Here is a 12,819-nt window from a genome sequence, read left to right on the forward strand (position 1 = left end):
TGAGCCAGTCTGCCTCCAGTCTGGGATATGAAATCTGGAATTTAAAATGAGTGATTTCACATCTGTGAAGTCAAAGCTGGCTTTAAAACACAGGCCAATACTGACTTCCTGATTTTTACTAGACAAGCCCTTGAAAGTCAAAGAAAAGCCCAGTGTTTTATAGCTTGGTTTTCCCACTCTAAGTAAGTAGTTTCCCATCTTTGTCTTCTCTCTACAGCAGGTGTTAGCACACTGCATGCTTGACAACACACTTAACCTGCTTGAGTAGTTTTTGGTCTTTCAGAAGCTGAAGGAACACAGTAAACACACTCTTTTTTTGTTTGATTTACTAATCATTTAAACTAAATGAACTTAAACAGCATACAAAAAAACAAAAACAAATGTAGAAACTAAGAAGTTGTTTTGTTTCTTGAAAAAAGTATAGGCCTACTCATTATGATCTTCATGGCAGAAATACACTGTAAAAATAGTTGTGATGGTCACATTTTCTTCAAACAACAGCTGCTGTAGTTTTAAAAGTGAAGTGTTTTCACTCGGGCTTGATTTAGATTTCTGCAGCGTGACAGTTTGGAGCCAACTTTCTTCTACTTTTCATGTTGTAATGCACCAAATGTTTTAGTGGGTCACAGGTCTGGATTGCAGGCCAGTTTAGCACCTGGACTCTAACAATGGAGTCATGCACTGGAATAAGGCCAGAATGTTGTTTGGCACAGCCATTCCCTGAAAAATATGTTGTTCAGATACATATGTTGCTTCAAAGTTTGTATACACTCATTTTATTAGGTACACCTTGCTAGTACTGAGTTGGACCTGCTTTTGTCTTCATGGCACAGATTCAACAAGGCGCTGAAAACATGCTTCAGAGATTTTGGTCCATATTGACATGATAGCATCACACATATGCTGCTGATTTTTTGGCTGCACATCCATGATGTGAACCTCCTGTTTCTATCCGCAAGTTTTCTGCTCCTTATGAGATACTAAATACACCATTATGTTCACCAGCTAGTGTCTGCTGGTATTTCAGAGCTGTGCAGGTAGTTTCATTGCTCGAAACAGTTGCCTTCTTCAAAACAGAAGCAAACAGTCATTTGATCCATGTAGTGTGAATGTGGAATTTTGGCAACAGGAAAAAACAAAACAATGAAAACTGGTGAGCTGGTGATTATCATATGAGAGAAAATGCAAACATTATGGCAATAAAAAGAAAAGCACCGGGAAAGTCAAACACAGATGCTCACCCACACGCATAATAAATGTTTGCAAAGGCAAGCTGACTCTAAAGTATCAAGGCCAAAGGAAAAATCTGAAAGTGGTATGGCAGACAATGAAAAAACATTAAGACTTCATAAAAGTATTAAGTGATCAAAAGCTGCCACGTCATTTTGAAACAGAACTAAGAAGCAGAATCTGAGAATCCCACAACACAACCCTGCAAAAGAGGAGAAACCACAGCAAAGTTCATAAAATTCCCCATCAGACATTCTGACAAATGCACTGCAAAGTATCACATGACAGTATATATTAAATGTGTCAAGCACCCATGTTAACATAGGATGTCTGATACCCTGCTAACCAGGATGGATGAGGTGTTATTAAGACTACAGCTAAAGGTGGCTGAGAAGCCAGGGGATACTCTGCCAGAGAAACCCACCGAACTGAACCGAGCCCTGCCCATGCTGACACAGCTGCTTCCAGGCAAAGATACCCCGACACCATGCTCAGCCAGGAACGTTCTGGGCCTTTGCTGGAGAAACCATAACAAGTGCAGGAAATGGATTAGTGCATTCTGGGTTCCACACCGGCCACAAACCTCTTGAGCCTGGCCTCTCCAAACCCACATGCGTGGGAACAGGAGTCACAGTAGCACAGGGTGTATGACCCCCATCCAGATATCAGTGCTTGTCCCAAGAGGATGTCCTCCCTTTTTTTTTTATCGTGGAGGAAGTCTTGCATTTTATGCTTTTGTTGTATTAACTTTGCACACTGTTTCATGTAATTCTACCTCTTTCATCGATATACTGTGCTACTGGGATAAAACTCATTGTACATGACTATATCACAATGTATTGTAGTGCAGTTACATTCTGTCAGAGTTTGTTATTGCTACAACATAACCTAAAGATAATGTTTCAAAATCATTTCCACTGTTTTGTATGTTTCCTTACACCGTTTCCAGTCGGTGCTATTTAGGTGGTAACCAACAAAAGGCTGCAGTTCCCTCAATGGCCACTTGAGGCTGCTTCCAAAAACTAATCAGTCCTACTGACTGTCATGCTAAGATGCCCAATTTTATACATGCAATAATGTTTACAGTCTGATATAGTTCTGGTCTCTATATATAATAATTCACTCATTAATTATTATAATTATTAATAATTAGTAATTAGTAATTACTCATTAATTCACTCATTTAAACTGGTTCAAATTATCCATAGTTAACTTTTTTCTTGAGGGAAACTTAATTATGATACCTGCTAATTAATAAATGTCTGTTTCTGTGAGATACAAATATATACAAGAAGTCTAGTCATGAAAACTAGAGCACAGACTTCTTGGGCAACATGCTTTATCAGCATCAACTTGGCAGTCAAAGCAGCCACGTTGTTAAAATGCATACCTTTAAGGCTAGATGCAACAGGTGAATAAAAAATCCATACACTTGCTACAGAGAACATATTCAATTCAATTCAGTCTTATTTATATCGTTTCATATCACAAAAGCAGGTAAAGATAAAGATGCTACAATAGTACAGAAAAAAAAATCTAAAATCAAATAAACCCCTTTGAGTAGGCACTTGGCGAGAGTGGGAAGGAAAAACTCCCTTTTAACAGGAAGAAACCTCCAGTAGAACCAGGCTCAGAGAGGGGCAGTCCTTTCTGTATCCAACTGAAAGAAGATGGTTTTTCTATCCCTGTTAATGTGCTTGGCATATTAACACAGGAGTTTTCAAGGCTTCAAGTCTGAAGAGCTGCAGTATTTGGCACTTGCACAGGTTGTTGTTATTTATTTACAAGGTAACTACAAGGTAACTTTTTAGAAATATGAAGTAAACTCTTTCATCTACAACAGATGAAGCTTTGTGACAAGGTGGCTCTTTCTCTGTTCTTCTTTCTCTATGTTTTCACAATTGCAGGTTTTTTTGTGTGACTTGAAGGTTCATGCTTTGAATCAGGCCAAGGGCAGCTGCTGACTTCCATTGACCGATGATTATACTAGTCCTAATGGGGCTGTGAGAGTTCAGCCAAAGCTCAGGTAGATTTTGTTTTTGTTCTGATGGCCTTCTTGTGTCAGCCCCCCACAGTAAAATAAATACGTTTAAACCTTGAGCACTGTGAAAGCAATTCCGGCCCAGCTTCAGCTTGGCAGGGAGGGAGATGGGATCACCATATGAATTTACTTTGAGTATGCGCTGATAACTGTGTGTGTGTGTGTGTGCCTGAGTGGTGTACATTTACACTTGTATACAAGCGAGTGGAAAATGCATGTCTATATTTGTATTTGTGTAAATATACATGACATATCCATGCCTTATGGATGATGCTTAAGTAAAGAAAAGAATTAGAAACAGCTCACTCTGTTTAAAAAGTGCATGTCTGTGCTTGCAAGTGTGTATCTTTGTATAAAGCCGACTTCTTACTTTGCACGTCAGCAAAAGCACAAACATCACCAAATGTACTTTTAAAGATATTTCAGCATGTGGTCACTTCGCATTACTGGTTCACACGTGTTCATATTACACATTGCACTTTTTAATGCAAACCTTATATACTTATATGCAGAAAAGAGGGAGCCCGGACTTTGCTGGTTTGTATATGAATTGCAGCCAAAACAGTGAAGAAAGTGAATGAAACCAGTGTTTCCTTCACTTTGTGTGTAAGTTTCCTTACAGTTGTATATCTGCACTTTATCACAAAACTGAGGTGAACACATCAAATCCTGGAATTTCAGGAATTGGACGAGCGCTTCATAAACAACCATCTGGAAAGATGAAGCCAAAAATTAAACCATGTGGAATTTTACTGGTTATCTTTTCTATTGCTTCCTTGATAGAGAGAGAAAAGCAAATCACACAAGTAAGTGGTCCCCTTGGTCCTTTATCCCACAGTTGTGCAACCGACTGCATTCAAAAGCATTTTTTACAATTAACTCAAAGCGCAGGCAATTTATTTTAAGACTAATTTCTTCAACCAGCACTGGCGTGAAACATCTTGTTCTAATCATGTTTGATTTCTTATGCAACAAGAAATATCGCTTCTACCCAGAAATATGGAGCCACCAGCCACCTCTCATGCATTCATTCACAAATGCTAACGCACTGATGAGAGCTACCATGCTAGGCTCTGGCCCAACTGTGGGTCTCGACATATGGAAAGCATGATCTACCTGCTGACAGCTGCTCATTCCTCACATCTCTATGTTTCACATCTCCCTAAGATGATTTTCTTTGCGTTCAGGAATTTTATAGGAGCCCATCGCTCTCTGCAAAAACTTCTGGAGCACTTTGGGAATTGGCCAGTAGCAATGCAAAGTATGTGAAATGTGTATATGAAAGGATGCCAAAGCCCACTCGTATTATAGGTGTCGTTTCTTGTTCACAGTGACTTTGAAAAACCAGCGGGTTTGAGTGTTCTTTCTTTCCCGTATTAACTTGCCCCGTGTTATTTTTTTTAAGCTCAGTGGTGACTTTATAAGCTGGGCAGATATTCACACAACATTCACAGCTTTGACATGTCACGACAGTTTAAACACTATCAGTCTCCCGGGAGACCACAGTGAATTAAAGCAAAACATGCAGGGAGGAAATAACTGTTTGTTCCCTTCTGTGAACTGACATTATAGCACTAATAGTGGTAGAATGAGGGCTCGGGAGGGTTTGCATGAATGCGGCTCTATTGCACAACAAAGGCTCTGGAGGGGTGAAGCAGACCCCCGGAGCCGGCCCCTCAGAACAGCTGCCGTGTCCCAGCAGGACCAATTTCACTCAGTTAGAAGTTCAGCGGCTTTCTTGTCCTACTCATCCACATGTCAAAAGTTCATTTGAATAAAGTTAAAAGTGAGCTGGATTTGACTCCCCCCCCCCCGGCTCTCTAATGTAATATATGAGCGGGGACTTGCAAGCGCTCACAGAGAAAGACAAACAGGATGCTTCTACTCGGGTGACTGGGATGAAAGGGACCGTGTGCTTGGACGCAGCTTGAATTCGTCTCCGCTGGTCCTGAGTTAGACAGCGTAGCCCGCTGCCTCCTTTTCACTCTCACGGACTTCGGCCAAACTGTGTGTGAATGAGTCATACTCCAGTAACACCCTGAATACAGCGACTCTGAGACTCCTGATCGCAATTCGATGAGCAGTTATGGGGCATGTGCTCATGCCTGCAGTGAGAATAATAATGATAATGCTCTTTAGCGTGTGTGACAGAGGGTTGGTCCCTTGGTTTGGTTTTTAAGCATTATCCAAAAGCATGAATAGCGAATATGCTGAAGCAGTGAACCCAACAGCACATCAGCAGCAAGTACAGAAAAACAACTGAAAGCAGATCCTGTTTTTAAAAAAGTGCTTGTGATGGAGAGACTGTACATCATTAAACATATATTATGTATGGGCAAGAGGGGAAAAAATGCATTACTGGAGCAGAGTGGATGGTATTAAAGCTGGCTTTGAGGGAAAACACTGAGCAGAGGTGTTGTGTAAAACACTCAATTTGCCCAAATTACTAAAAATTAGGATGCATTAGTCATGGGAACTATTTGTTTGGCAGAAAAACACTTCAAAACTGCAGAGAGTCACAAGGATACTTTCCCCAAAGCTACTGCTGACTTTCACAATCATTACAGAATGTAGTGCAGTGATAAGTGGAAATGGACTGCCTGTTGTTACAGAGAGCAATCTTTAGAGGGCAAGAATAGTCTGCGTTAAACACTTAGTGTGTCGGGAAACTGAAATTTCAGCAATTTGTAACCAAATTTTATAAGACAGAGGGTGACAGTGATGGATTAACTTCAGTAGGATACCAGCTTTGATGTATTTAGACTGTAGACTGGTAAAAACCTTCTGGATAGTCAGCTGCTGTTCCTCTGTTTGCTTTTGGGTTACAACCGCATCGGTGGTCATAACAGCTGGAGGACATATCGTGGAAACAAGATCCTGCTGCAACAGCTCAACTAGATGTTCTGCTTTGTCGTCTAGTTTTTCACTGTTTACTTTCATGTATTTTAATCTCTATTCAGCCTTTTTAGTTACTGTAAGATGTTGCAAGTCTAATCACTAATGACTTTTGCTTTAAAGTGGATATATTGTGCTTTTGCTTATTAGCTGTGACCAAAGTTTTAAATAATGAGGTCAGACTATATTGAAGTAATTCCTCTGAGCCTAAGATTCAGGCTTCAGACTGATCCAAATGATCCAAAGCTCAGGCACACAGCTGACTGTGAGCATAGAAACCCCACCCACATGGTATTTAAACCATCTGTTTTTAAGGGGCAGCCAATCAGCACAAAGTTGGCTTAAAGGGAAAGAAGCTAAAAGAAGAAGCTTGCTTCAGACAGTGAATAAGTTGCAGGTATGTACCAGAGCCCAGCATGAAAATAAAAGAGTGTGTAAGTCATGTAAAGCTTCTCTTGCAGAGTGGAAATGAGGATAAAAGAGGCCTTCAAATAATTCATAATGTACAGATCTGTAAAGAAAGCCTCTGTAAACTGGGCAAAAAAAACCATATGTTGCCTGTGCATGAACACACTTCTATGCACACACAAAAATGCATGTACCACAACAGACGGACATGCATTGACTACAGTCTGAGTTTGAGTAGCCACATTTTTGAGGTTCTCGGCATGTTTGTGTGAGTCAACATGTTTAAGTGACTCGGTTTAAGTGGATAAAGGGGAGGTTTTGAAACTTCTTGATCTGGAGAGCTCTGTCGGCAGTCGTTGAGCCTGCGGCAAGCTGGACCTCACAGACTGTCAGCCACATTTATGTTCAGCCTAAAATCCTGCCATCAGAGGCAAAACCATTAGCGATGACTATCGGGACAGATGAGGTTCAGGCAGCCAGCTGTCTGTCCTGACATAGAATGATTCAATTAGAGCAACATGCTTGTAAATATCCAGGTAATTGTAGGTATGCAGCAACAGAAAGAGAGAAGGAGGTGGGCCCACACACTAAGGCCCTTTATTCATGGCTTTTTATTCACACAAAAAAGGAGTTTTGTGATTAAAAAGAAGAAAAGGTCACGTCTCACTCACCGAACCTCTTGTATCCAAAAGACTGTACTTCCTCCTCGTCTGCAAAGTCGTCTGCGTGACATAATCAGAAACATATGACATAAATAGGTCACACAACTAGGGGTACACTGTATCTGAGACAGTTGTTAGGACTCCATAAATAACATAAAAGTGATAGAGACACTACCGGGCTGCTGCGTAGAGTCAAAAATGTATAAAGTTATCTTTAAATACAAAGATCAGGGCAGCCAATGAGGATTTATGCTAGAGATAATAGAGTATCATCTCCTCTGTGTATGTGTGAGTGTGAGTTTAGAGATAGGAGGTCCACAGAACTGTAAAAACCACAGGCTGCGGTTTCTCTGGGTTGTTGACAGTAAACCCTAATTACACTGCTACACTGCACTGAAGACTGGAGCGGAGCACAGAGAACATCACTGGTAATGGTTAACAGATGGGGCCAGGAGGAGGGTGACATGGGTAAGGGGGAATGATGGGGGAGCCAGGGAGGGATGACTTTCACGAAGGGGGGGCGTTTAGACTAGATCAGGAGCCACTGTTGCAGAGTGGATCACACATTCCTGAGTGCTAATTCCCCTCCAGTTCACTCTACACGAAGAAGATGCTGATGAATTAGAACGCCTGCAGATTGTTGTCTTTAATCGGCTACTTGTTGGAGTTTAAGCACAAACACAGCAGTCAGTGATGAAGCTCTGCAGGTGGTGCTCACTGGTCATCATCAGTCATACCCTTGTCTTTCTCATGCTTAAAATCAAGTGCATCTAAAGCCTCTCTTTTCTCTCGTTTGTTAGATCTGGGCTTTTTTTAAATTCTCACATTATCAGTTTAGCGGCCAAATTGCGCAAACATTATTTGGTGTTTTAATCCTTTCAATGGGATGAAACTGGTGGTGGAAAAAACTGCATTTTACAACTTCTGCTGCGCAGTAGCGTAATGTCATCCAGATGTGCGCAGAACACAAAGAAACACTTACACGTTAAATCAATGCAACATTTGAATGAAAGTAAAGGTCTTGCACTTTTCTTTCTGCAGCAACAGTTACGTACCTTTCATGGCGTTTTATCACTCGTTGAGAACTGTAGAAGAGATGAGGACCGCTGTCACTTTATGCGCATCTCACCATCCAGTGCAGAAGTGTAAACTTGTTCCAACACACTATAATTAAAGGATTTTTTTTAAAGCTACAAGTCTGCATTGACTTTCATGACTCTCAGTTTAAATTCCCATCGTTTCTGCTTTCTTGCTCGCTGTGGCTCAGAAGAGTGTTTGCGGGAGAGCTCAGATGATCCCAGAGCGCTGAGCTAAAGGAGAGTTGAGCTGAGACTTAGACCAGTGTTAAGTTACACAAAGCAGCAAGTTGTGTTTCCGGTGGTCCTTTCAGAATAAATTGTAGTCGCCCCACCTCTTTTCCACCCCTTAAACCACAGAAAATACAACCTATTTCAGGAAGATGAAATAGATGCCTAATAGATGAAGATGCCTTTCACATAATTTGTTCCCATTTCGTCTTTCTATGAAAAAATACCAAACATATCGCAGTTTATCAAATATAACAATGCCAATGATCAAAAGATATTACTGAAAACCTGGCACCTCTTGTCAAGTCGTAGCCCTAAATTCTATCTACAGGATAGGATTTTGCATGGCACTCGTTCCAAACAAGCTGCTGATGCAATAAAAGCATATCTGAATTATCTGACCCTTCTCACCCTGGACACAGTCTGTTTGACCTGCTCCCCTCAGGCAGGAGGCTCCGGTCCATTCGCACCAGAACCTCTCGCCATAAGAACAGTTTCTTCCCCTCTGCTGTTGGACACATGAACAATAACCACATGACTGTCCCCGCCACTAACACATGACCCTACGCTGTGTCACTGCATCATTTCATGTTTGGCACTGATCACCACCTGCACTCATGTATATATCTTTCTACGTAGCACTCATAATTCTTATTCTCATGTATATATCTCATGTATATCTCATGCACATATCTTTCTTTCTACATAGCACTTTAATTCTTATTGTTTGCACTGAAGCACCGCAGCAATTTCCTAATGTTGTAAACCTCAACATCTGGCAATAAACCCCATTCTGATTCTGATTCTGAAAACACACACAATAAAACACTCTCTGCCGTGCACTGGCTTTCCTACAGCTCGAACCTCAACATTATGTGATGACTGCACATATTTTCCTAGTAAACTATAAAGATATGAAGGATGCCTCGGGTCTTTTGCACAGTTCTTGGTTTCAAGACATCAGAAAAAAACTTCTGTGTCAAGCTCAAAATCTTTTCTTTGACAAGGAAACTAATCTATTAGTCATTTGTAACAACATATAGATGACATTTTCTGTCCTCTCTTTTAGACTTTCTAAGTGCTTTTAAGGTATCTAAATTTAATTTAGGCACGCTTTTATTGTGAAAGCTAAGATGCTTCATTTCCGGCACTGGACTCAATTTCTGCATAACTTTATACATAACTTGACAACCAAACTTGTTACTACATCTGTGCTGCACAGCCTTTCAAAGCAGTTACGGTCCCCGGCCCTCCTGCTGAGCCTCCTCCTGTGGGGACAGAGGAGGTGCGGACTGCTTTCAGCACTACAGACCGCGAGACGTCGCCCGACGCTGCAGTAATCCAGCCGGAGATGAGATTAGGTTACAGGGGGTTGATAGCAATCTCGTCCCCCGGGTAAAAATCTGGTACCCATTAGAGATAATTTCAAAGGTTGGAGAAGGTGGAGGGGAGCACCGCGACATTTCTGCCCAGTTTCTGTTTTGCATATTTAGGCTCATATCTCATGTCCTTCAAGGATTTAAAAATCATTTTAATATCAGCCTCCCTGCGGTAATAGATTAAACATGCTGTTTGGTGACGTGTTATCATCTGATTTATCACGGCAGCCCCACAATCCTGCAAAACACTGCAGAGTATTTTCCATTGCTTCCACAGAACAGGAGAGAATCCTGCAGGAAAAAATAGCAGGCATGCAAAAACTAAAATCAAAAACTTATAGATTCAAGAAAAAGTCTTACGGCTGCGTGAGAGCTGTACTTCAAAGGTATAAAAAAAGTTTGCATGTTCCAGCTGCATGCATAAATTAGTGGAAAAACTATAACTATGCATTTTTATTGCCACGATGTCTAAATGAGCTCTGTTTGATAAAGCACAATAACATCCTCATGACAACATGGCTTTATAGATGGTTGCACTTCCTCTAGAAATAGCTTATTTTGCTGAGAAGTGTCCGCTGTTTATCCATATTAGACTGTAAGGTTCACTGGGCGCCATTTTTCTTTAACTCTTCCAGGTGTTGTGATAATTTCTGGACACTTCCTGTATCCACAGTCTTCAGATCACTGATCAAACACAGAGCTCCAGCTGCATCCTCCCAGACTAACAAGGAACATCAAAGAAATGAGACAGGCCCACTCTTGCATCTTCACAGTCCAGGTTAGTGTCACTGGGTTACATGATGCTAATCTTTTTACACTCGTTCACTTCATGCCAGTAAATTTTCCAGAAACGGATGCAGACAACATCAAGTGTCTCAGCACTGGAATCCTCTGGGCTTGGAAGGAAAGCAGCACACATGTCCAGCTCAGATCTGTTTGTTCTTCTTTCTTTGGATAACACAGCCTTCTAACTCTGGCTCAGCACTAATAGCTTGAGTTTGACCCAGTGTGCCACATAACATACTTCAGACCAAGTTGAGATAATCAAGCAACTAATTACTTGTTATACTAAAGGCTTCAAAACTGTTATTTTACTGTCGGCTATGATTGGAGCAGCAGGCTAGTATTGGGGCGCAGAGAGAGATCGTGGTGAGCTAATAAAAAGCAGCTGAGGGTCAGGTAGCTTACTACCAAGCTCCTGCTGGTCCTTATTCAGGGGTTGGGACCTCATTTGCTGGGTCAAGGCTTTCTGCAGTGGGTTCAGATTAGCAGGAGATTTAGAAAGCATACAGGAATTCCACATTTGCCACGGTGCCGCCATGTAGTGATTAGAAAAATGGCAACTCAAATCATTCAATTGCTGCAGGAGAGATTCACTGTTGGCAGACTAGAGAAAGTACTTTTCCATAGACTGCTGAGATAGTTTAATAACTTTTTTGTTTATTAAAACTGTACCTTAACATAACTGTTCATGCCCTAAAAAAAGAAAGAAAATTATGATCACTAGGGGGCAACAGTGACAAGCTCTAAAAAATGAATTCTTACTGTAAAATCCTGTTTTTAAAAATAGTCTTAAATCTTCCACAGCTAAACTTACCAACAGGATTTTAAAATGCAACCACTATGACTTTATGCCTGAAAAAGAGATATAAAAATAAGGTGAAAGAGGGCTGGGCTGTACTTTTATGTAATACCACATTGTACCACAAGAGGGGGCAGTGAGTCAATGTAACCTTTATCCAACCAGTAAATGATTAAACATTTTTATTTAGAATGGCAGCCTGCAAATTCCAAAGCATCTTAAATAAATATATATACTTTTAAAAAAACAGAAGCAGCTGCAAACATCTGGAAAAATTTCAACAAACTCATTAGACCAACACTGCCTCCTGGTAGTAAAGTTTTCAGTTAAAGTTTTTAAGATTAATTAAAAAATAGTGTCTTTAATACAGCTCCAGGTGTGCGGCTGGAATTTTCCATCAGGATCCTGAGTCTACCTGGTATCGCCCCTGGGCAGGGCCATCTTCTCCTCTGCAGTTCTACACACCTGGAGCTGATTGCAGGCAATCAAGCCAGAGTGATTTAGGCCTCACGCTGACATTCATTCACCGCCAGTTCATCATCAACTCATGTTGGTAGCCAGCTTACATGGTTCAGGCTCTCCTTGTGATTTTACTCTGCTAACCTTGTTTTCTTGTGACACAGTTCCAGGACTCACCTTGACTCAAACCTCAAGCTTAAGCTCCTCTTTTGGACTCAGGATACCTTACCCAATCTTTGAAATCACTCTGTGCCTCATCTGCCTGCCCTTCCGCTATTGCACATCATCAGAAACCTTCAGATCTCAGGTCAGCCATCCCACACCGTCCAGCTCACTCTGGATTCACGTCACCCCTCCCTCATTGCTTACTCACTCCACCTGCAAGTAAGAAAAGTTGTAAAACATACTAACCATCTACAGAGCTCCTCTCCACTACCCTTCCCTAATTCAGTTGTCCTCTCTCCTCAGTGTGACTGCTAAACTGCTACGTTCCAGTGTACATCAATTCCCCCCTCTCAATCCATGTCAAGCTAGCCACGTAAACTAGGCCTCGCCACGTCAAGTCCTGTGTTTTATTGCCTCTGTCCTTATCATATTTTGAGTTTAACCAATAAACATCGTAAAACGTTCTGCTGTCTCTGCTCTGGGTTCCTACACAGTCCAGTTTTTGGACCAAGCTTTCGGTCTTATGACACACTATTTTTAAGTATGATGACTTCCAGGATCAGATAGTTTCCAGTTTTCTCTGTGTGGATGGAAGACAGATTGGTAACGAACTAAAGGAAAAGTCTGAATACGTAAGTGGAGAAACGCACAAATACTGATGTTTCAATGAGGAAAACTAAGTATAAAAATG

General features: G+C 41.1%; 1 protein-coding gene across 1 annotated transcript in view; it reads right to left on the bottom strand.

Moving 5' to 3' along the window:
- The window catches only part of LOC102214425 (collectin-12), a 43,510-nt gene extending 34,947 nt beyond the window's left edge, over positions 1–8,563 (bottom strand). The window contains exons 1-2 of the mRNA XM_005738813.1: positions 8,292–8,563; positions 7,246–7,296 (exon numbers count right to left, since the gene is read on the bottom strand). Coding sequence (XP_005738870.1) covers positions 7,246–7,296; positions 8,292–8,298 — 58 coding nt within the window. The 5' untranslated portion in view covers positions 8,299–8,563. The remainder of the gene's footprint in view (positions 1–7,245; positions 7,297–8,291) is intronic.
- Between the last annotated feature and the right edge of the window lie 4,256 nt (positions 8,564–12,819).

Source organism: Pundamilia nyererei, unplaced genomic scaffold (genome assembly GCF_000239375.1).
Source record: "Pundamilia nyererei isolate P.nyererei 1_Seehausen unplaced genomic scaffold, PunNye1.0 scaffold00087, whole genome shotgun sequence".
In the NCBI taxonomy this organism is placed as follows: Eukaryota; Metazoa; Chordata; class Actinopteri; order Cichliformes; family Cichlidae; genus Pundamilia; species Pundamilia nyererei.